This window comes from Branchiostoma belcheri, unplaced genomic scaffold (assembly GCF_001625305.1).
Source record: "Branchiostoma belcheri isolate BF01 breed outbred unplaced genomic scaffold, Haploidv18h27 scaffold155, whole genome shotgun sequence".
Lineage (NCBI taxonomy): Eukaryota > Metazoa > Chordata > Leptocardii > Amphioxiformes > Branchiostomatidae > Branchiostoma > Branchiostoma belcheri.
In genome coordinates this window covers 464,225-489,420 of record NW_017802991.1, presented here as the reverse complement: position 1 = coordinate 489,420, position 25,196 = coordinate 464,225, and the positions used below count along the sequence as shown (strand labels likewise).

At 40.1% G+C, this 25,196-nt stretch overlaps 2 protein-coding genes across 2 annotated transcripts in view; one reads left to right on the top strand and one right to left on the bottom strand.

Annotated features, from left to right (window-relative positions):
• LOC109465644 (intersectin-1-like) overlaps positions 1-19,750 on the bottom strand; it is a 70,239-nt gene extending 50,489 nt beyond the window's left edge. The window contains 14 exon segments of the mRNA XM_019763022.1: positions 1,344-1,396; positions 1,530-1,627; positions 2,353-2,478; positions 3,636-3,692; positions 5,666-5,826; positions 6,248-6,311; positions 6,949-7,146; positions 8,282-8,404; positions 9,276-9,439; positions 11,762-11,825; positions 12,430-12,519; positions 13,100-13,155; positions 19,084-19,202; positions 19,511-19,750. Of these exon segments, the coding sequence (XP_019618581.1) occupies positions 1,344-1,396; positions 1,530-1,627; positions 2,353-2,478; positions 3,636-3,692; positions 5,666-5,826; positions 6,248-6,311; positions 6,949-7,146; positions 8,282-8,404; positions 9,276-9,439; positions 11,762-11,825; positions 12,430-12,519; positions 13,100-13,127 (1,226 nt within the window). The 5' untranslated portion in view covers positions 13,128-13,155; positions 19,084-19,202; positions 19,511-19,750.
• Positions 19,751-19,969: 219 nt separating this feature from the next.
• The window catches only part of LOC109465631 (quinone oxidoreductase-like protein 1), a 6,958-nt gene continuing 1,731 nt past the window's right edge, over positions 19,970-25,196 (top strand). Inside the window, exons 1-9 of the mRNA XM_019763002.1 lie at positions 19,970-20,138; positions 21,217-21,297; positions 21,682-21,754; positions 22,046-22,090; positions 22,412-22,480; positions 23,130-23,263; positions 24,191-24,238; positions 24,407-24,470; positions 24,642-24,740. Of these exons, the coding sequence (XP_019618561.1) occupies positions 20,076-20,138; positions 21,217-21,297; positions 21,682-21,754; positions 22,046-22,090; positions 22,412-22,480; positions 23,130-23,263; positions 24,191-24,238; positions 24,407-24,470; positions 24,642-24,740 (676 nt within the window). The 5' untranslated portion in view covers positions 19,970-20,075. The remainder of the gene's footprint in view (positions 20,139-21,216; positions 21,298-21,681; positions 21,755-22,045; positions 22,091-22,411; positions 22,481-23,129; positions 23,264-24,190; positions 24,239-24,406; positions 24,471-24,641; positions 24,741-25,196) is intronic.

The window sequence follows — 25,196 nt, the reverse complement described above, 5'->3', positions numbered from 1 at the left end:
AGCGTATTGCAGCTGCAGAGACCTTGTGTGATGATTGTCATTTCTCGTTGTCATGTTTTCACTCCGGTGCTGTCATGAGCGACGTTTCAGCGCCAGGTGATAGGGATGGTACATTACCTAACGTAGATTGTGTACACCGTTTCGGGACAATTTCTATGCGCCCCTCTTACCAGATGTGGACGACGCCTGCGACACTTAATACACGCCGAAAATCAACAGACAAAACCACTTTCACACACAAGGGGTGTCCATACGCTCTCAAAACGCATCATTTTCACGCTTCCATCTGTGCCATGTGGAAGCCAAGTTCTTTGCTGTTAGATCAAGGAAACCTGGCGGTGTCAGGCCTGGTGAGCTGGCTTCCGCCATTGTTTACAAGCTGTCAAGCTCAGCTGTACTAAGTAGACACTAAATGGTGCTTGATGGATGCTTCCCTTCTAGCACCTTTGACCTGGTCAAAGCCTGTCCTGACCTACTTAGCACCTTGACGTTTCTGGGACAGGCCTAGGTTGCAAGACTCCTCTGGGAGGACTGGCTAGACTAAGGAATGTGGTACGAGCTCGATACTCACAGTTCCTCTAGACTTTTCCTCTCTTCTCTTCCCTCTTTTTCATGACCTGCGTTCCGATTGGATAAGCGATATCGAGCCGGCAGCGCGATAGAATTTCTTTATCAGCGAAGAGGCACATTTTCGCTGCTTTCTACGTTTTTTCTACGACTACTAAGCAACATCCTATAAAAAAAGGGTGATTAGACTCTAAAAGAATTTTCGGGACAATTTCTATGCGCCTTTTTTGATGTTCGAGCCAGATAAAAATAACCCGCGGTACCCGGAAGTCAGCGTACCGAGCTGGATTTCCATGGGTCCCGTCTACCCCGACGCGAGATACAACTGCGATAATATGTTTCCTCGATACCTGACACCCCTCTCACCAGATGTGGACGACGCCTGCGACACTTAATACACGCCGAAAATCAGAAGACAGAACCACTTTCACACACAAGGGGTGTCCATACGCTCTCAAAACGCATCATTTTGACGCACTAAAACACACATACTAAAAAACCAAAACAACGTGCACCATCTACAGCCCAACAGCAAAACGTATACCAAGTCCCAGACATATCCGTCCACCCAAACGCGAGAAACGGCTGCGAACGCAATTTTCGTCTTCCCTCACAAAACCTCCGCGCTCGGGATATACATCCCTACCCGGAGGTAATAATGCAGTTCAATTTTTGCTAATTATTACATATACTACTGACTAAAGAGCTGGTAAAGTTTGTAAAGTAGATTACATGTTGTTGATTGACTTGTTGTGTCCTGATACTCCTAACCTTACCTTTCTCTCTCTCTTCTTTCATGCTCTGCTCTTTCTTCTGCAACTCTTCTTTCCTGTTCATTAAAAACATCAGGCAAATTCGTGATGGTTGCAAGTGTAATGCTGACCCTAGAAAATGTTTTAATAATTTCAAAACAGACACAATAGTTCAAATACTTGTATAGCTTTTTTATTTATCATATTTACCTTTTCCTTCCTTTCTTGCTCCAGGAGTGCTTGTCTTTTTTGTTCCAAAATCTGTTGGCCCAGCTCAAAGTTCTCTCTTTTCTTATCCTCATACGACACTGAAAAGAAAAAGGAACCAAAAACACTGTTAACTCTCTCCTTTATTGTCTGTAGAGTCGTTGGTTGATAACTACATGTATGGTACTTAAAGTCATGTCTATTTCATGATAAGAAAGGGGGAAAAAAAGGAAAGTGACCTAGATCCATCAGGATTAATTCTTAATTTTTAAGCTTTTTAAAATGCAATTTCCCATAGTTTCAAAGGCAATCATGGGGTTGTGAGTGGTTGGTGGTGGTCCTTTGGATGTTTTTATATGTTTGCCAAGATTTTGTCAAATTTGGCAGATTGGTTTTAAAAATTTTATGTCACACCTGCAAAGTTCCTGTAACCTGTGTACAAAATACTTTAGGTTGCCCAGTGCACCTATAAGTTACTACTTTCCTCAAATTAAGTAATGTTACATACATAAGCCTTTGACAATATTTCTAACAGCCTTTAGTTAACTGATACTACATGTACATGTAGTAATAGCCATTAATACTTAAAATTAAAAAGCATCTGCCAGCTACAGTGGTGCAAAACAAGTGGGCATGATTTTGTGTGGAGTGGGGCATTCTTAAAATTCAGGTAGCACACTGGGCTACCTAGGTTCAAAAATAGGTTACCCCAAGTAAAATTTGGTTGCCCGGGGCAACTGGGCAACCGGGTATTTTGCACACTGTGTAATTGATGGAAAAACGGGTGCTGGCTAGAGCCCTTCTCAGTACATTGTAGTTGACTCACCAGGAAGGATCTGTTTCTTGTCTGCTTCATCCTCACTGCCTGCCCCTGACTGTCCATCCAGACTGGGCTGTGTGATGAGCTGGGCCACTCCTATACCCACAGGGGGCTGCATCATTCCTGTAGGACCTACAGACGGGCAGGAAAGCAAAGAATACTAAAAAATTAATGCATGTAACAGTAGAAAGTATTAGCACACCTTATACCAACCAAATTTTCATTCAGAGCAAACTGAAGGATAAGACAGAGAATCAGATGGTATGTCGTTGTGTTAGACCATGATGACAAAGAGGCAATGCTGGAAACCAAATAAAAGAGTAAATGTACTACAGGGCTCGAAATACTGGGTGCATGTGCACCGTAGTGCACCCAAATTTGGAGTTGTGCACCTATTTTTTTTCTGTGGGTGCACTGGTGTACCCAAATATTTTTGTAGGAATTTTTAACATTGGAAGTGTGTGATAGTATACCGGATATTCTTGGCATCTAAATATCAGAAAAATAATAAAATCTTTGCTGTCAGTAGTAATATTTATGATTTTAAAGTTAGCTCTCATTTTAGATTCAAGCTCAGAAGAGGAGCAGTAAGACCTTCAATTAGGTTTTGTTTCATAATATATGGTGCACCCAAAAAATTTTTGTGCACCTAATTTTTAGGTTGGGTGCACCAGTGCACCTATTCCCCAAAATGAATTTCGAGCCCTGTACTACTCAGAGTTAATTTCCCTTCAGCCCTACTATACTATCACCTTCACCACCTGCATGCCTGTAAGGAATGGGTGAGTATCAGTACTAAGCATCCTTCCTGCCACATCTACAGTACAGATCTCAACTTCCCTTTTCACATGTTTTACACACGGTTTCAACTCTAGTAGTTTAATTCCTGTGCAACATTTGTGTAAAATCACATTCAAATCGCGATTTAAAGTGCTGTAAAAGCCACGTAACACTAACAGAGTTAAAACTTGTGCAAAATTAGCTAATTAGCTAAATTTATAGATGAAAATCATGTGTGGCTTTAAATACATAACCACATGTGATTACATGACCATCTACATGTGTGTACATTCATTTTACGTGGAATTCGAAAAACAAAATGCAATTTTAATGACAATTGTGCAGCTTTTGCTGTGCTTAAATCGAGAAATGCACAACTTTTGATCGCGATTTGAACAATTAGAGAAATTATTTGAGATCTGTACTGTACACTATTTCTTCCACCACCATCTGCATGAGTGAGTTGGTCATCAGTACCAGAGAAGCGTGCACCCTGTCAATCTACATACCTGGGGACCGCAGGCTCCCCCACCCACGCGGGGAGACAAGCGAGGCAAACTGGGCTTCTATGAGCAGAGTGATACAGAACGACAACCATGGCGTGAATGAGATTTACTGACTGTGCTTGTAACAAAGCTGATTTACTTCCACCTCTAAACAATGCAGTTTTCATGGTATTTAATCTATACCAGACTATAGCAATAATTTACTAGTTGTGAAACACCCCAAAAATACAGAAGCTAGTTGTTTTAACGACCTTAAGTTTAAAGTTTCTCAACACAATCAAAACTTTCACTCACATGCACAATTTGGCACCCAAATTTATAACTTTTATTTAGACTCTTCCAAAAATCCAAATGAGAACTTTAAAGCAATGATACGTCTTCTATGAATTTCAAGACAAACAGTATTGGTAAAGAATCAAGACATATAGTTTTTAAGCATTGGCTGTCAAAGACTTGGACCTTCCTGCTACCAACTCCAGACTCACTTTTGGACTTACATGTAAGAACACTGGTGCTCCCAACCTCAAATCTCTTAATATACACAGTACATGTATTACTAAACAATGCAAAATTTGAATAGTGGTACATTGTAGTATCATGATCAGAGAACAAGAAAGCAAGCCTACAGTCATGATATAACTGTTTAGTGATCCATAATATATATATAGTATTACATAATCAGTGTTCGAAATACCCGTCTGCAGTCTGCAATTTGCAGATAGATTTTCAAGATTGCAGAAGAAAAAATCTTACAATCTGCAATTTTGCAGAAGGAAAAAATAGGCTCCGGATTCAATAGTTTTCAATTAGCAAAGCAGTGGCGCCGTGAATAGATCGAAAACCTGCGCCGCACGAACCTGCCGGCGTTTTCCAGCAGACTGTAATGGTCCCATATAAGGGAATTTGGGGTCAAAGTTGAACGATTTCGACAAGGCGACGAAAGGCGACGATAACCAAATATGGGCACTCGCCATTTTCCGATGTTAGATTTCGTCTCCCGGGAGGACCCGACAACTGCCTCGGCAATTTTCGCTGAGCATTTCCCAGCAGGCAACACGGCAAAGGAAACATGGCTCCTCCGAAAAACCACACTCGCCTCGGCGTAATTTGCCGAAATTTCGATGTTTTTCCTAGGTATTTTGCACGATTCAAGCAAAGAAAACAAGTTGATCACATGAAAAAAAGAGAAATACAGCACTGGGAACCTAATGGTCCGTTTTGTTGGGCGGTAATTTCTCATTTCGAGTAAAAATTTATGTGCATCACATTGTGACCATATGGTGTAAAATCAGTGATTTTCGGCTCAATCCGAACCAAGCACGGCCCGTAGACTTGTCCTTTAAGATTTCTAGATGACTATCGGTACCAAAATACGGGAAAATATTGTTGCAAAATGAGAGAGACGGAGACTAAGGTAAACTTCTTTTATTTGAAGGCTGGATTTTCATTTTCCTGGCAGGCTTCTTTGTATGTAGTGATCATCAGTTATTCAGTAACAACAAATATGGATTTTTGTTCCGGTCAAAAAAAACCGGTCCACCGACGTTTCGGTTTTTTTGGACCGGACCGATAAAATTTTACGGTCCGAACATATTTAAAAGAGTGATATTTTGAAGAATTTCAGTAATGCTACAGATTTACAAAGCTATACCGTTATATATATATGATGTAAAAATAGGCATTATTGGTTTCAGAAGGTTGTAATATGGGGGCTTGTGTATTTGCAGAAAGTTTTTCCAAATTGCAGGACGAAATTTTGACTCTTCTGCAATATTGCAGAGCACTGAAAAAAAGTATTTCGACCACTGATAATTATATACATACAAGTATGCTTGCAAGTTTTGATCGGAGTGCTTTGGAGCAGATGCTCCTTCATTGTAAAATGGGAGCAGTCAGGAACCCTTCTGCCATTCTAAGCCACCAATCCATAACAGCAAAACAGTACATGTAATCCTAGTAGCATGTCCTGACAGTATATCCTTCTCCCAGGCCACCACAATGTTTGTAAACATTGTGTCACCTACCCTTCTTACCTGTCTGGCTGCCCGAGCGTACGCGGCGGTACGACGGAGGAACGAGCTCGGGAGGCAGTGTTCCCGGCAGAGGACCAGCCTTCGCCACATCCGTGAGATGCATGGCCAGGACAAACTCTTCCTGCGTCAGCTTTCCGTCATTGTCAACATCTGATAGTTGCCTGCGCAAAATTCCGGATAAAATGTTTCGTAAGAGAACAAGTAAAAATACCCTAAACACACAAGCAAATACATCATGTTAACTTTCATGCGGTATACCTCGACAAACTACTGCTCTGTTTATTCTTACTCAAACATTTTATATTGTGGTGTTGGATAACATTATGTAGCAAGTGGCAGAAAAGACTTGAGGGGCTGGTCACCTATGTACATATAATTGGTGACCAACCTCTCAAATCTGTCCTGCCACTTGCTACATAATGTTATCCAACACCAGTGTCTGCTACCATGGTGACAGCCATCTAGTCCAGATCATTGACCTTATTTGTTTGGAACGGAAAAGGAAGAAAAGGCAATGTGACCTTCTGCAAAAGTTAATATTAAAAAAAAATAAATAAAACATTTGAAAATCAAAATCCTTACCAAATTTGTGCCAGTGCTCCTTGTGGTAAACCAGTCTGCAGCAATATATTCTTGGCCTGTGCACCTAAAATAAGAAGACAAAAATGGACATAACCATAAGTAGGATACTATGAAATGTGAAAAACATAACGTCTGAATTGCTGTGTTTTGATGTCCTATAATTATACAATGTAGCACATCTTTTACGTAAACCTAGTTAACGTCTAATTCACAACTGTTGTTGTATTCAGTGTACAAGTATTAATGCAAAATATTGGAGAAGGTAATAAGATACACTGGATATGATTTTACCTTTCACCTTTAACTTAGTTTAAGCTCCTGTTCTCAAATTACAGGAGCTATCTGACTCATTTTCATCAACCTTGTCTTGACTTAACTTTTGTTTCCGTTTATTATTTGGACTATCAAAAATTTATCTTCACTTCATTTGCATATCAATCAATACATGTAGCATTTTTATTTTTGGCCAGAATTTTTTTTATTCGCCCGCGTGCACTAGTTTGGGGGTCTTCAGAGGATGTCATCCATAAAATTAAGTCGGTGTGGCCTTACCGCGAATAAATAATTTGCCAAATTTTTTTCTTCTGCCCCTGCTGCAAATATATAGTTCCATGAACATTACCATCTTTCTCAGACTGCGAAATTTCGCTACCCCCAATATAGAATGACTTACAGTATGCGATAAAGTTGTTCCATTGTACCTGTTATGAAGCCAGATCTTGTTCTGTCGTGACTGTTGAAGAACTGGTTGTACTTGAGTTTGGACTGCGTGGGTATGGCCCAGTCCGCCGTGAAGGACCCTGCCCGCCCGCGAGTCGGCGATGTCGACAACTCCTGTGATCCAAACGAGGAAGAGCGCTGGAGCGGCATGGCTGACTTGGGAAGTGTCTGGCTCCCACCTGATTGGATAATGAAAATTCAAAGAAAAGTCAGAAACTCACTTCTAATAAACACATTGTAATACCCCCTTTCTGTGAATAGTTTCATCAGGTTGTTAAGGCCACACCAATTTGGTTCTCAAATTTTTTCAGAAAAAAATCTGAAGCGACAGGAAAAAAAAAAAAGACCTACAAATGTAGGCATCCTAATAATAATGATATCCCGAAAGGCTACGATTGGGAGCCAAGAAGTAAGTTAACATACCTGGCCAATTTATAATTCAAACAATGAATTTTAAACTCTTTCGTCAAAAGAATGCATTAAAAGATAGAAAAACTGTACAGTAACAACTAGGAAGACAGGACCTTCTTCAACCATTGGGGCAAAAATACGAGCATTTTGAAGTTGATTTAGAACCGAAAGCTTTTTTTTGTAAAGCGGGGCAAATCCGAGAACCAACAAATCAAATTGGTGTGGTCTAAGTCACTGTCTAAAAGTACAGAGTTCTTTATTCAGCCGACATTTCGGTGACGGTCTGTCACCTTCCTCAAGGCAATTCTGACTGGTTCATATTGCACTGCAGCACAGGTGTCGCTGCTACAGATGCATTCCGAAATGCAAAGTAATACATACATGTATGTACAAATTTAAAGAGACAATATCTACAATGCGGTCCCAAATATACAGTGAACCAGTCAGAATTGCCCTGAGGAAGGTGACAGATGGTCACTGAAACGTCGGCTGAATAGAAGACTTGGTTGTGTAAAAATACTCTTTTTTCACATTAATATACACTACATGTTAACCTTCTCCCTGCTGCCTAACCCCATAATAAATACAAATTTGATACCAACTAAGTACTTATTAGCAGGAAGGTTAAACAGTTGAAATTGTAAATTGAATCTGGACTGACATACAACATTTTCCTTCTGAAAGACAAAGTCACATGTATGCTATATCATATAGAGTTAAATGTAACATGTCAATATCATAACACAATTGGCTATGAGTAATATAATAATTTCATATAGCTAACCAGGTATGCCAGTAAGGCATAAGAATAGAGATAACTTTTCAAAAAGAGTATATAATAAAAAAAGGTAAGAAAAAAGTAAAAAGTGTCTTCAGAACAGAAAACAGAAAAAAAAGACTTACTCATGGTTGGACCAGGGGTCATTGACCTCATCATGCCCATGCCGCCATTGGCTACAGGTGGCGGCAGGGTGCCGTATCCCACCATGCCCTGGGAGACTGGCTGTGAGGTTGGTATGCTCATGGCTGTACCATACACACACACACACAAAATAGGAAAATAATACCTGATGAAATCCATGCTCAGAAACAGGAATAAACTATCAAAAAACAGAAAAACGGAAGGTTCTAGAGAAAGTTTTCACAGGCGATACTGTAAATTATAATTTTTTTCGCAGTACTTTTACATCCGTGATTTTTGCAGTTACATGTACACTTATTTATCAATCCCGCGAAGAAACAATTCGCCGTCTTCCGCACCTGCTGCCACCGCAAACATGTCCTTTTTTCTCAGACAGCAAAATTTTGCTTCCACAAATATTAAGTGATTTACAGTATTCACTGTGTCTAGAAACAAAATCATATGTAACGGAAACAGAAAAAGTTAATGGCTCTTAGGCAATGTCAAAACAAAACAGATAGGAAAGAGCGTTATCCCTGCTAGTTCTCAAATAAATACAAGAACTTGTAAGCTTAGGCCACAGCAAGTAATTTTTATGGATGACATCAGCACGTGCATTAATTTTCACCTGATTTTGAAAAAAAAATTTTCTTTGCCCTCTGACAGTGGTCAACATGCCGAAAATGGGCAAAGATGTCCATGCCAGAAGGTGGATAGCAGACAAGAAAAGGCTCTGATTTAATGTTTTGTTTCTTACTTTAATGCAGTGATATGTGATGCTGGCTGTATATGTGATGATGTTCCCACTGAATCAAAACCATTTGTACAATGCTTGAGTCAAAATTTTAAAATGTAGGAACCTTGTTTTTTTTGTCCTGTTTTTTTTTCGCCCGCTCGCATTAGATTTGAGTCTGCGGAGGATGTCATCCATAAAATCTACTTGCTGTGGCCTTATGTTGAAAGCTGATCTGTGTTGGTAGAGGTGTAAGGTTGTACCTTGGGATGGGAATGACCCCATGACTGGGGTGGGGGGTCCTTTCAGGCTGGCCGGAAGAACTTTGGGGAGCTCGAAACCTTTCAGCTTCATCTGGATGAGTTTCATGGCGATGGAGAATTCATGTTTGTCCATCCGACCATCCTGGTTCATGTCAGCTAGGCTCCTGAGAATCAGAAATCACAACGTTAAATAAGTACTGTTCGCACCTCTGGGCTGGTGCCCCAATCGATTGCCTGCACCTTCTCGATCGCATACAAAAGAGAATTTGCGTGGCCATAGGCTATCCTCTAGCCTCCAAGTTAGACCCCTTTCCCATAGACGAAATGTTGCCTCTCTATCCCTCTTTTACAGATATTTTCATAGACATAATTGCTCTGCAGAACTCACCCAACTAGTTCCACCACTCAACTTTTAAGCGTTCTACTAGGTTCTTCACTAGCTCATACAACTTCACCGTCCAGATTCATTGTTCGAAATGTTTTTACAGTGACAGTTTCTTTCCCCATATGGCCAAGCTTTGGAATTCCCTCCCTGACAAGTGTTTCCCACCAACCTACAATCTACAGGCTTTCAAATCAAACATTCACTGCCATCTCTTGACATAGCCATGTTTCTCTCATATTTCTAGTTCAATGCCAAGTGGTCACATAGGTCTTGCTTTGAACTTCTCTGTTAAAAAAAAAAGATGAGGGAGAATTTCCAATACCTTAAAGACCATATGACACAAAAAAGGATGTAATTGTAAAATACATAATACATGTATATTGAAAGCATACATATAATATAGTCCCTTGCAGTTGGTTTTAATCATGATGACTGAGAAAATTGTACGACCTTCAAAAAGTGCATTTTGGAGATGCTCCAGAAAGCTTCCCAATCACCTGCCTCAGGTATCTCTTTTTGCATCTCTATGTTTTTATTTGCATTTCTGTGCTTTTACGTAGTAACATCAGCTCAGGAAAAAGACAGATACATGTACAACTGTATGCAAAAATAAAACATAGACTGAGATGCAAAAATTCTGCCTGGACAGGCTTGTGCTGATTTTTCTGAGGCTGGGCAATTTGAAATTTTGAATGTAACAGGAGAATTGTGCATATATATATTAATATATTTATTGTAAACGTGTCGCCAGGTAATATAACAAGTCATAGTCATGTGAACTACAATTAGATGAGGCTGTATTTTGGTGTCATGAGCACATTAACCTACATGTACATAATGTCAACCCACAGGATAGAGGCAAATGGCGGGCTGCCATCAAGCCTCAGCACTGGTGTGCATGCAGATCTAAAGGCCCGGTCACACTGGCGGAACTTTGCTGGAGCGTTGCTTGAACGGTGAATAAAATTCATCACCGCTCGAAACCGCTCACCACCGCTAAACAGAAGTTGGCCCCCGTTAAAGCAACGCCGTGTACACCCGGCCACCGCTGACGTTTCTGGAGGGGCCCTCCTACCGCTCCGAAAGTTTTGAGCTGCACAAAATATTGCGAGCGGTGAGGAGGGGGAAATTTTCCACTCCGGCAAAGTTCACCCCCGCTCCACCAACGCCCAGTCAAAGTTTGGCATCGCTAGACGCAGGTTCGTGGACGCTTGGGTCCGCTAGGCCAACGCAGAAATCTTGAACGCTTGACCACCGCTGCTTCGCCAGCGTTTCCCGGGCGGCGATTAAACGTTGTACAAACGTTGCACAAACTTCGCTGGAGCGGTTGCAAGCGTTTTACGAGCGGACACGGGGTTGCTGGAACGATGTCAGGCGTTGAAGCAGCGATCCATGTCGGCAATGAACTTTGGTTTGGCGTTGGTATAGAGGTGTCGGAGCGGGACCAGAATTTGGCTATAAGTAACGGTGAGGAATGGACCAGGTGCTCATTGGAATCGAGCTGCCGTTGAGTTCAGGCCTCATCTATATCGAATTTGCTCGAAGTTACAGTAAAACTGTATCACCCTGGATGCTGAGAGACTTGCTATGATTGGTGCACTAGTGTGCAATTATTTTGGGGCCACACGTAAAATGTTCAAAGAAGGGTCACACGGACAATCACTTTATTGGGGTCACAGGGGAACTTTGCAATCTGCAAAGTTTTATTTTCATTATTAATAAAATAACGTAGTGAAGAATAGATTAACAAAATGATGTTTATTAAAGCTATAAGTCCCCCCACACACAGAACAGAACTTGTACTACTACAAAACGATCCGTTCAACTCCGTAGTCACAAGCGGTATGCCGCTAAACCGCATGCGCAGAACGCCGCTATACCAACGCTTGCGTCACCGCTATACCAACGTTCGCTACCGCTAAACCAACGCTAAAGCAACGTCGGCTTCAGCGGTACACCGCTAAGTCAACGCCCGTGTTTTTATTTTTTTCCCCACATTTTGGGCGCGGTGACGAGCGTTGTCGAAATTCGGACCCCGTCCCTACCGTTAAAGGAACGCTCCAGCAAAGTTCGGCCAGTGTGACCGGGCCTTAAGCCTTACCATATTTGGGCCAACACTGGGGGTGGAAGCTGGGACTGCAAGAAGAAATCCTTGGCTTGACCACCTGTTAACAAACAGTGAACAAACATAATTACAAACAAAACTGTAAATACCAGACAGGTGCACACTTGTGACAATCATACAACATACACATCTCATTACGAGTAAAGACATCCAATTCAATTTCATGGAACACAGGAGAAATAGTAATTACTCAGGATGAAGAAATCTGTCTGATATTGACATTTATTGCATCTTTTTCTTAGCACTTGAAGCTTCTGAAATTGTCCCAAAATATTAGCTACATGTACATGATGCATCTCTTTATTTTTGAGGTGACACCCATAAATAGCTACATGTAGAACCAGCCTACATTACAAAACAAGCAACTACTTTCCATCAGCGACATCACGTTTGCCTTACAGATACATGTATCAGAATGCTATGGGATAGGGTTGATTCAACTTACTATGTTTGACATTAAAAGAATGACCAGAAAATTGACTCTAAAAGTCCAGTTGCCTTTAACTACTTCATACAATGATACATTGCTCAACACACATGTAATATATATTGAAATTTAGTAGAGTAACACTTTACATTTTTACTATCATGGCAGAAAAAAGTCGACAGTGACATAGGCTGTAAGAGTAAGACAGATAACAGACCTGTGATGAAACCATTGACAGGTTTGAGTCCATAGAATTGTGCATCATGCTTGGCCCTCTCCTCAACTGTGATGGCCCACTGGCCTTGGCCTGGAGGGAAAAAAAACGTATAGTTAGCACACAGTTCCATAAAAAGAATTTTAAAGGGGCATTATGTACCATTTTTGCACCAAAAAGTGAAATACTAATTAAGGAAATTCTTCATGATGTGATGTGATTGACTTTTCAACATCCTTGTGCCATTATTTCACATTTCTGACTTTATGGTTGACAATAAAACAGCCCACATAAGGCACACTTATAAGTGTAAAATTTGTGGTACCACCTCAAAATATGTAAACAAACATGACTGACTTTTAAGTTTAAAATTTGTGGTACCACCTCAAAATATCAGAATGTAAACAAACATGACTGACTTTTAAACATACTTGTATATATGGTGTAATATATTGGCAATTCCACTTCCTTAATGAGACTTATTTGTAATCGAGTAGGCTTGATTTGTAAAGAAATGACCAGAAAACTGACTTTTAGCAGTCTAAATATTGCAGCTTTAAAACCTTACAGAAGACTTAACCGAAAAATCATACATCAAAAAGGAATTCTAAAAAGCACCTGCTAACATGATAGAATAAATAATGTTATCTTCAGATGCCCGGGGTGTTCCTACCTCCAAATCCTCCTCCCACTTGCGCCATTTTGGTTGCTGGTCACAGCATTACAAACCTATGAGCACAGAGATAAGATGGACAAAGTGAATAAGTGCCACGAAAAATGTCCAGAGAACGCATGATGTACAAAATGACTAATAAACTGGTGGATATACCAACCACCAAGTCTCTAATACCAACAAGAAACTGTCATGCCTTCAAATACCGACTTATCAACCAAGAATTGAGGTGTTCGATAACTGCGAAGCTGGTGTGTTATACCAAAGGGCGGATATACCAAGGTAGCCCAGTGTGCTACCTGAATTTTAAGAATGCCCCTCCCTCCGAAATCGTGCCCACTTGGCTTGCACCACTGTAGCCTGCAGATGCTTTTTAATTTTAGGTATTAATGGCTATTACTAGCATCAGTTAAATTACTAAGGGCTGTTAGAAATATTGTCAAAGGCTTATGTATGTTACATTTTTTCTGCACTGAAACTGGAAACACAGTCAACATTTATTTTCCTAGGCCTAATGGCAGTTCAAGAGAAGCCAAGTTTCCTTCCAACCTAGCTAGGCTGGCCCCATGTGGGGAAGAAACTGCACCTTTGCTACAAAGTACAAGAGGAGGGAAGAATTTTAAGGTCAAAGGTTGTCAGAAACAGGCAGCACTGTCAACAGCAGTGGGTTGGGGATAAGTAAGGTAAATAGGAACCAGATGTTAGATGTGTTAACTATAGTACTAAATACTTACATGTACAAAACCTGCTAGCTAGAGTTCTAGCTGACAAATAAATTATATACTCTCCGCAATTTGAGGCTGTGTAGGTATTTCTAATGTCTACATGCACATGTCTTAGTTTCTGTTTGTTTGTTTGTTTGTTTGTTTGTTTGTTTAGGATCTCCATTAGTGTGAATTTCACACTTCTCTTCCTGCAGTCCATTTCTTGAACAATTAAATGGGCATTTGGAATTTGGACCATCGCACACCGGGAAAGTCCCCTACTCTTTACGATAAGTGCAGTGGATTCTTTAACGTGTGGGGTGTGGCTCTCCCCAAACACGGGACCTCCATTTAACGTCCTATCCGAGGGACGTCCCTAACCGAAGCTAGGTACTCATTTACACCTGAGTGAAGTGAGGAACGTCGTGTTAATTGCCTTTCCCAAGGGTACAAGATCGGTGACAAGGTGGGGTTCGAACCCGGGACCTTTTGGTTCCGAGCCAAAGATGCTACCACTACGCCACACGACCTGTAGGTAGACACGTGGGGTCTTGACATGTACTTTCTGGATCTAGGTACTGTAAATCATGATTTTTTCACGGTACTTTTATATCATTACACTTTACAGTGAACAAATAATCGCAGACTTTCTGTTTGCTACACCTGCATTATAGTATCGCAAATGTGCCCATTGTCCGAAGAAGACCACAGTCCCTTTGCTACCACAAACATAAAGTGATTTACATTATCATATATGATATGAAATGTGAACATTATCATTTTCAACAATACATGTATTTGGAAAATCTGTACATCACTAGTACATGGAGTGCACTTTTATGAAAGCTTGCTGTTTCATTTCAATAACAGGTCTGTAGTTGAACAGCCACCAATGTAGTGTAGCAAGGCAAGATGTCACCATTCTAACATCTGTTACATCAAAAGCTGTCACATCCCTTTTAATTTTGCTAGACTGTAAAAAAAACAGACTCTGACATAGCACAAAATAAGGACAATCTTTACAGTAAAAAATTGTCAATGTCATTGATGATTGCATTTCATATGCATGTGATTGTGACAAAACGTTACATTGTAATTAATGCACTACTCCATACAAAATGTTCCAGGGGCCACCTGGCAATTTCTTTTATTACAAAAGGGATAATGTTGAGATTGTGAAAGTTTTTATGCACTGAAAAGTTAAAACTAAAACCAAGAATTCTTCGTGGTACTTTTATTCACTTTTTATTCACTTAGTATTCAACATTACCGTGAACAAATATTTTGCTGACTATCTTTCTTCTGCACCTGCCACCACCGCAAAAACATATAGTTCTGCGAACATTTTGTTGCCATGAATATAAGTTATAACACGATTTATAGTAATAGTACATGGAACCAAGGTAAAACAATGTTGACACTGATACCTCCCCTTGAGACAATGAAATGGTATAGCCCTTTGAACTTGGTGCATGAGAGGAGGGTCTGCATGCCTTTTTTATGAGGCGTAGCGAGCCACTGTTAACCCTAACCACAAGACCACCTTGCCAGGACCCCCCCCCCCCCCCCCATGCAGACCCTCTGGGAAACAGAAGTCCCATCTGGTACAGTTCCCCTCATTTCAGTCATGAATGATTCAAAGGGTAAATCCTGTGTGAGGTGATTGATTGGCCACCATGTTTTGTAGGCACCATAATAATAACGGGAGAAGGTGTTGGGAAAACAATCAATATGTGATGACGGTCATACTGATGACCTTGTGGACTCTGCAAGCATATTCAGGACTCAAAATACTGGGTACATACACCTTGGTGCAGGTAAAGTTTGATCTGTGCAGGTATTTCTGATCATGATGTCTACATGTACATGTACCAGTACCTAACCTGCACTGATTCATGTACTGGATTTATAATATGTATACGATGTACATGTATATGTCACTACGTGTATGCATATCTTTATTTACTACATCAACTTTTACTACCAGTGATGTGAAAGAAATATGGCAATGGTTTCTGAACAGGTTTTGGTATGACATCCCTATATTATACATATACTTCTTAAATTCTGAGTGGTGCAGGTAAAATTTGTCTGGTGCAGGCACCGGTGTAATTTTCAATGTTACCTGCACCAACTTCCATGTAGAAAAAAGGATTTTGAGCCGCGATATTGGTTGGGCATGAATACATATACATATTACATGATGAACATAAACATGATAAAGAAGTGTTATCAAGATATATTTTGCTACAGATATGATATATCGTACATAGGACATAGCCTCTGAAATTACAGTGTATGTCTGAAATTCCTGATGTAAATTATTGTAGACATTACCTGCTTGTAATTTAGATATAAGTTTAACTATATTAGTACTAATAACTATAATTTTGTATGATGTAGGTATTGAATTCAGTAGGGCCAAGTTGAAGAATGGGCAGGTGGAATTTTCCCAGCAGGGCTGGGAGTCAAGGACAACTGAAGGTTACCAGTAAGGTCATTTCCACATCTGTTTCTGGGTATCTGAATGATGGTCATACTCAGTCAGAGTTATAGGGGACACTGGATCGTATGTAATATTCTGTATCAAAGAGATTATAAGGGAGAACCACCTTCTGTATTATTTTTTTTTATAATGTTATTCTTTGTACTAGGAATCTAATGTTTTTCTTAATTCAATCAAATAATGTCTGGATTTTGTGAAACCATGATTATACATAGCCTGTTAGGCTATTTGACACTGGTCTGGCTTGTAACTTAGTTGTACATGTACATGTATATTCTATATCAGTATAGTATCAATGTAAGGCCACACCAATTTAATTAATTGGTTTGCTTTATTTTTTTCTGATTTGTAAAAACAACAAGGATTCAACTAGTTCTGAATCAATTCCAAAATGCTCATATTTTGGCCCAAATAGTTGAAGAAAGCTCCTTGTATTCCTAGTTGTTACAGTTTATCCATCTATCAATTTGTTGGTTTGATAAAAAGGTTGAAATTCATTGTTAGAGTAATAATGGCACCTATTGTAGCTTTTGGGGCTCAGGATGCCCTATTTTACTTCTTTTTCGCCCTGTCAGAGTAACGTTACTTCAATTTTTTTCTGAAAATATCTGAGAGCCAACAATTTACAAATCAAATTGGTGTGGCCTAAACACTGAACAACACTAATATTTCTCCCTTACACTATAACTTTCACGCATCCCTCTGGTACTAGTATATTTTTAATGATTCCATAATCAGTGCTTTCAAATCGTAAATACACTTCGCAGTACACCGTTAACTGATCTTGTTCTAGAGGTCAAAATCGCTCTTTCATTTTCCACTACATTAGGAGAGTTGTCTGGTAATGATCGTGACTGGGTAGCCACTCAAGTGTTGTATAATCATGGTACTACACTGTACATGTAAATTACTGCTGAGAAGATAGCTAGGGTATCTTTCATGATCTTATTCTAGTCAATGAAGTATAAAAGATATCTGAGAAAATTCTCTAATTATCAGATCACTGTAATGGACATATTAATATTAAGAGTTTAGAATGAGAACAATTTCAGGGCTCTAGCTAACGCGAAGTAGCATCGGGGCCCCCTACGCTATAATTTTGACACCCTACGGCTACGCTAAATCCCCCCCCCCGTTAATTTTCAATACAGCGTAGGGGCATTGTGATTGTATTTCTTTGTTCAAGAATGACAGATCAAAAAAGATTCAAATGTGAAAAATATCAAGGATACATTGCACAATTACCTTAGAAATAACATTTTTTGCCTTTTTGGGTATCCCTCAAATGGTCTTTTTTTAGCTCAAATTTTTAAAAGCTCTGCACAGCGTAGGGGGGCACATCCCCCCCTTCCTCCTATCCCCTCTTGCAGTCGCTTCACTCCCTCGACATGCGGCCAGTGACACTACGCTAAAATCAAATTCTAGCTAGAACCCTGACAATCATTGTCACTTAGGGCACTTGGATTATTATTAGAGGTCGCAAAAGTCTTTAAAAAAAAGACAATCACTATAGCTACCTATTGACCTTAATTTTTTCAGGACTGAAACAGGGAACACAACATTTTTTTCCTATACCTTTGTCAACTAAATTTGTGTGTTACTTGAAACACGCCACAGGAATTTGAACCCTGTTTTGAACACAACAGTCAAGTTGAGTCAACCTTGATTCTGATGCAGATCACCGTGACAGATAACCAGTAACCCTGAAGCAATCCCTCCAAATTCCTTGGTTCCATTTATTTACGATGCACAAGCACGGACTGTGGTTCAAGAAAATTCCAGCATGCACCTTTGCTCATGCAAGCTAATTCCACATTTGCATTAGTTAGGGGTCATGTAGTCACTAGTCATGCATGCTTGATTCCAGTACATGTACTATGGTCCTGTTTACAAAACTAATGAAACTATTGTAAACATGGCCTAAGATCCTGTCTACATCATGACATCTTAATCTATCTAAATAACAGAAAAAAAAACAACTGCTTTGCAAAAGTAAACTGTTAATACTATTTTACGAGTCTGTTTCTTTGCCTGAATGGAATTTTGACAATAGATGTTTGTTAATTTAAACGATTCCATTGACATTTGTCCACAATCATGCATATGGATTCCCAACCTCAGTACCTCACAGAAAATGTTAAAGCATGTAAATGTATCAAATTTCCATAATGGCAATTGTCTAAAGCAATTACAATGTGATAATGCAGTTGCATTGGTAAAACACTGTGATCTGTGAACATAGCTGTGAATGGACTCCATGACTTCCATACTAATGGTGATCTAAATAAACAAACAAACAAATAAACAAACAATAGCTATGATCTAGCACGTCTCCTTTTATGTTGACCCCCCAGGACTGTCATAGTCATAATAATAATGTTTGACAATGTAAATTCTTATTTGCAACAATGCCAGGATCCTACTGTAATACCCTAGTTCTATTTAATAAAAAAAGTCACCTTTATGTACCTGTAACATTATAGGTATCTGTGTGAATATCTGTATAGCTGGCATAACTGCCCTTTGGCATAACACACCAGTTTCGCAGGCACGCGGCACAGCAGAGGCTAGCTATATTACACCAAATGACTTGCAATGTTACACCTAACCTTTGAACATCTAACTCTAAACATTGTTTAAAGCTATCTAATTATAACGAAGATTTACGCACATCTGAACCAAAATCACACACACATGGAAATCAAATCAAAGGGTTGCTCTACTCTGAAAACCTGAAAATTGTAAAAACAACACTTGTTTAGATTGGTTTTTACCTTGATTGCAACTGCAGATGTTGTGATGTCAAAGCAGCTGTTCTCTTGTACGATGTCGTCAGTAAAACATCAATACTTTCTCAGTTCCAGCCTTCTGGGCGGCCTCACCATCAGATAGTCTGGAAATTATATCATACACACAGGACTGAAGTTGGTGCATGACAAAAACAAGAACTGTGTTTCGAATCTTAAAGCTTAAAAAATGGCAACAAATTACACAAATTGTCACGAAAAGTGGCATGCCGTTTACAAAATCATTACTGAATGGTAATCATCTAAAGAGGGAAAGGTAACACTATGTTCAGAATTTCGATTTTTGGTAACAAAGCGAACGCCCCCCTCCCCAACCCATCCGGCTGTGCCACCTCCCACCCACCACAGCCCGACAGCGCCCGTCCGGTCACCGAGGAAAACAGCGGCGCCCCACCTTTATCGCTCCCGTTTGCACATCCACAACGCTCCCAGGTTCCTCCTCTTGTTCCTCTTGAGGAATTCTGTGCAGGTCCGATTGCTAAAAGCCGCAGATCGGCCCAAAATGGAGGTAAAACTGCACGGAAATTCTGGCACATTCAACGATTACACACCGCTGCGATACCTAATTAGCATATATATGTTCCATGTTGTGATTGGTTGATCACTCTTCAACCATATGCGAGGAAAGTGGACCTTTATGTCAGAAACAACTCAAAAGAAGATCCAAATGTAATGTTATCAACATGTAGATAAGAAATAGAGACAAATAACCGGTTACGTTAACGACACACTTGGAATTTCTTTTCCAATTAGACACAGAGGGAACATAGCTAACAGCCAATCAACTCTCCTCTTACAAACTGCAAATACCCGCATTGTATTATGGGTCAGTGTATCTTACTTCCGTTTAAGAACTTCCGGTTTTATTTTCTGTGTAGAAAGTCATTCAAAGTGTTGCTCCGAAAGTTTAATAACAATAGCTGCGAGACTTCTCTCCGAAAATATTACTTGAGGCCAAGATGAGGTCGGTGTATGCAGTGATTGACGAAGACGGGGCCCTCAAGTATCAGATCGAAGAAAATGTGAGTGGGATGTATTTTGATGCCACGCCCCTGCGGGTGTTACAGTATGTATAGCAAGGGCACCTGTCAATGAAAATTGTAGGGGTTGTATCATGATGCATGTGGATTTTCTTTATTTATTTATTTATGACGATTTACCACATTTGTGGAAGGATTGACATAACAGGTGACTATCACCTTTTCAAAGATGTCAAACCTGAGACCAGACTGTAATGTTTGAACCACTCACACCGGGAAGGTCCCCTACTCTTTTCGATAAGTGTGGTGGGTTCTTTAACGTGCGTGGGGTGTGGCTCTCCCAAACACGGGACCTCCATTTAACGTCCTATCCGAGGGACGTCCCTAGCCGAAGCTAGGTACTCATTTTCACCTGAGTGAAGTGAGGAAAGTCGTGTAAAGTACCTTTCCCAAGGGTACAACGTCGCGGCGCATGTTCGGACTTGTTCGGGTACGACCCGGAATCGAACCCGGGTCTCCCCGTTTCATAGTCCAGTGATGTACCACTACACCACACGACGCCACAAGTCTTTGTCAAGTTCATTATACATGTGAATGTTTGTACAGGCTGTGATTTTTTTTGCACCATTTGAACTTAAGCAAATGAACACGCCACAAAGTAAAATAGAAGAAATGTGGCATGCCATATTAAGATATTAATCCATGAAGGAGGTTAGTGTCTTCCGACAGGAGTATTGTGGCTAGTTTTGACCACACACAAAAAAGTGAAAATGATCCAGATTTTGCTCACTGAAGAGCTAACCTCAGATCTTTTCGACAAGCACAATGAACAGTGGACGACGGCTTAACGTACGCTCTGTCCTATAATAGGACTGCGACCCTTTACAGTAGTGTGCATGTTGGTTGAGTGACAAGTTGACTCGTTGACAACAGCTGGGATTCAAACTCCCAACCTCTTGGTCCAGAGGCAGGATTGCTAACCACTGGAGTATGCATGCTACATGTCAGCACTTTGTGTCATGAGCCTGGCCATTATAGCCTACATCATAGTACATGTGTAGCTAACGTCCTCCAAGCAGATGTTCATCTGGCACACTTCTTGGATTTCCCTTTTACCCAGGTTGACCTGCCACCAATGACAGACCACAGTGTGATGATCCAGGTTCGAGCATGTGCACTGTCACCCTATGTTCACACACAGGTAACACTCATCATATCTCAAATAATGTTTTTTTCAATCTACCCATCATAGTCTACACCATTATGCACCTGATACACTTTTGAGAAAATTCTCTTGGCAGTCCTTAATTCAAGATGACTGCCAGTGTCCTCATTCATATGGGTGTGACCTCATGTGGCTTCAAGTCCAAAACTTGAGGCACAGTCTTTGCTTTTTAAAAGCATGGCAAAATCATAGTAAAAGAAGCCCAAATACTAAAAATTAATGAAATACAATACAGAGATTAAGAAAAAGAAGTTGCTCATGCTTGTAGTTAGTATAATATATAGTAGTAAATAACATTTAATTCAAGGCAAGTTTTTGTTGAAGTCTGACCCAATGTTGCTTCCCATCTCTTGACCAAAGATTCTCCAGGATGTAGGCTTGGCACACAGCAGACTCCCTGTAGGCAGAGAAGTGGCTGGAATTGTTACACAAGGTGAGGCTTGAAATGAAAAGAAAGTAGGAAAGGGACAACTGCGAACAATCTTTAGTTCAATATTAATGTTACTATTAACAGAGATAGCTTCTAGATCTGTAAAAAAACATGAAGTATCACAAAGGAAAAAGGTTTGCTATCGTTCATCCTATTTATATGATAATTGTTGTTATTAGAATATCTCTTTGTAAATAGTCCTGTTGCTGTTAGATATTGCATTATATGCATATCAATTTTAATGATTCAGATTCTGACAGTTTTTATCTTGTTTCTTACTTTTCAATGTTTCAGTGGGCTCAGCAGTTACCAGTTGCAAAGAGGGAGATGAGATTGTAGGTATGTGTTCAAGGCTTCAAGCTTTTTGAATACGTTTTAGGACTGGCCTATGATAATTTTCTATTTTGGACAACTCATACCACGGTTACAGATTTCCACAGATGATATACATTGTACAGTGTAAAATCTTAATTGCTAATGGTAATTTTTGTGAGACAACCAATTTACAGATTTCTTTCTGTTTTCCTAAAGTCATGATTTCATGCTACATGTATCACTAATTAATAAGGCTACATTGTTTGTGAACATGAATATAAATGATGCCTCAATCTACCTTTCAAATACTTTGTCTGAGCTTTTCAATTTTTGGCAACTGCTCAGGAGTGGTTCCACTGGATGCACCATGCTCTGGATGTGCAGACATCTGTGTGCTAGAGGAACACAACATTGGTGAGTGACTCCAAGTGCTGTAACAAAATGCTACTTTACTGGATCATATCATTGTGTGCAAATAGATTACACATCCACTAAATGTTTCTGGTATACAGTGGTCATTGCCCAAAGTTTATCTCCATCTTTTCTCATTTTGTACATCATGCATCTTCTGAACATTTTTCGTCTGTCTTCCAGTGACAGCCTCTGTAGGTTTCTTTTCATTTGCCTGTATCTGTATAGCCGGTATAACCACCCTTTGGCATAACACACCAGCTTCTGTATCTGTATAGCCGGTATAACCACCCTTTGGCATAACACACCAGCTTCGCAGACATGTGGTACGGCGGCAGCTGGCTACGTTACACCGAACGACTTGACAATGTTACACCTAACCCTTGAACATCTAACTCTAAACATTGTTTAAAGCTATCTAATGATAATGCCCTTACTGTACATGGTGACAGCAAGTTCCACACTGCGATATTTCTAGGAAAGAAATTCAATGAGCTTTTGGAAAACCTCAATCCTTGGATAATAACTCTGGTACTTGAAAGCATGACTATTTCTTGTTCTTTTCTGAGCTGGTATTACATTAATTTGTAGGTACTTAGTAGTTGGTACGTACGTCCACCAGTTTAATAGTCATTTTGTCTTCTGTCTGCAGTCCTGAAGCCAGAGAAGGTCAGTTTTACAGAGGCAGCGTGTGCCGTGTCAGATGGAGTGAAGGCCTACACAGCTCTGCACTACCTGGCCAGAATATGTGCCGGCGAAATTGTCCTCATCATCAATGGTGCAGATGTAAGCCAAGTGATCATTCTCAGTTGAAGATATGAGATTTTGTGTGCATTTCAAGTACTGTAAACAATACAATTTTAGGCTTGCAAAACTATATTTTCCAGTTGTTGCTTTATATGTTGAAAGTGAAAGTGATTTCGAACCAGTTTAGCTCACTGAAGAGCTACTCTTCCACTGGTCGTCACAGAGAAGACAGACGCTATGTACAGTATTTACAGGTTCATTGTACCGGGGAAATTCCCCTAGGTCTTTTTGACAAGCACAATGAACAGTGGACCATGGCTTAACTTCCCGTCCGAAGGACTGCTACCCTAAACAGTAGCGTGCATGTCGGGTGAGTGACATCAGCCGGGATTCGAACTCCCAACCTTTGGCGTATCCCAACCTCTTAGTCCAGAGGCAGGATCGCTAACCACTGGACTACACATGCTACCATAATTGTATCAAGTTGAATCGATCCCATCCTATCTTGTATATCTTTGAAGCAACGGTTGGAGAACAGTACAGTTGCTTGTTTTGTATTGTAGGCTGGCTCTAGCTATTTATGGGTGGTACCCCAAAAATATCTTTTTTTTTTCTTTTCTATTTTTATGAAGATTTGCCACATTAGTGGCAGGATTGACATAAGAGGTGGCTATCGCCTATTCAAAGATGTCAACCCCGAGACCAGACTGTAAAGTTTGAACCACTCACACTGGAAAGGTCCCCTACTATTTTCGATAAGTGTGTTGGGTTCTTTAACATATATCATGCCTCATGTAGCTTGTTTAGTTGCTGTTTCAAACACTCCAAGTAAGAATAATGCTAATGTCCTAAGGCAGTACATGTTATCAGACAGATTTCTTCATCCAGAATATTTTTAATTATTGATTTGTCACCCTGAATTGCATTGGATGCCTTTAAAACTAAGCATGTCTTTCCAACTTTTAGGCTACAGGAACAGTGATGATCCAGCTTGCCTTACACTGGGGTGCAAAGGTAAATAGATACATGTACATTCTTATTTTGTGTGTAGGTTCATTAAGTCAGAAATTCTATTTATTTCAGGTGTTGAAATGTTGTTGAAATTTGGATAGTAGCTAGCTGGGACTCAATATTATTGCAAACAAGAGACACAGACTTTCTATTCCCCATATGTATTTAAAGGTCTTGACAACAGCAAGTAACGAGGAAGAGAGAACGTACCTGGAAGGACTCAGACCCTCCCCATGTAAGATCCATGTGTACTATACATATGTTGGCTTTTCTCCATTTTCAAACATTCAAAACCTACATTTGTATATTGGGTTGCAGTATTAGCACCACCTGTCTGCTCTTGATGGTACTGCAGTAATTCTTCTATCAGTGGTTCAAAATGTCATGAGATTTTTGTGTTATTTAGCTAAGGTGATAGTGGTTGGTGAGAAGGCCAGCAGCCTGGTGAAGAGTTGTTTGGAGGAGACAGGAGGCCTCGGCGTAGACTGTATTATAGACAATGGAGGTATGTGTATGGCATTGTTTTGTGTGGTAAAGTAAGTTTTAACATAGTCTGTACATAAACTGTCATTTATGTCGATGAAGGCTAGGTATCCAGGTAATCAGATGCACAAGAAAAAAGTTACTCAAGCAACTGGATAGATTCTGAAAACTGTAAGACATTTCAACGGTGCACACACCAATTCTTCTGCGACAGGGGTCCACTGTAGTGTGCGGAAAAAAAGTGACGAAGGGGTTCCGGTGGTTCATGTTTGAGTTTACATTTCTCATAATCCGCTGCAAAATGGTATTAACTACTAACATGGCTGGAAAGTGTAAGAAGTGGCGTGTTTTGGGTGAAAATTGATTTCGGGCCCGAGGCTTACTTCCGGGTGTCCTTCCGCCCAGAGTGCGGTGCTTCGGTTTGACCTAGATATGCCTTGTATGCGTTCTGGGGGTGTTGTCGCTATGCCTCGCGCGA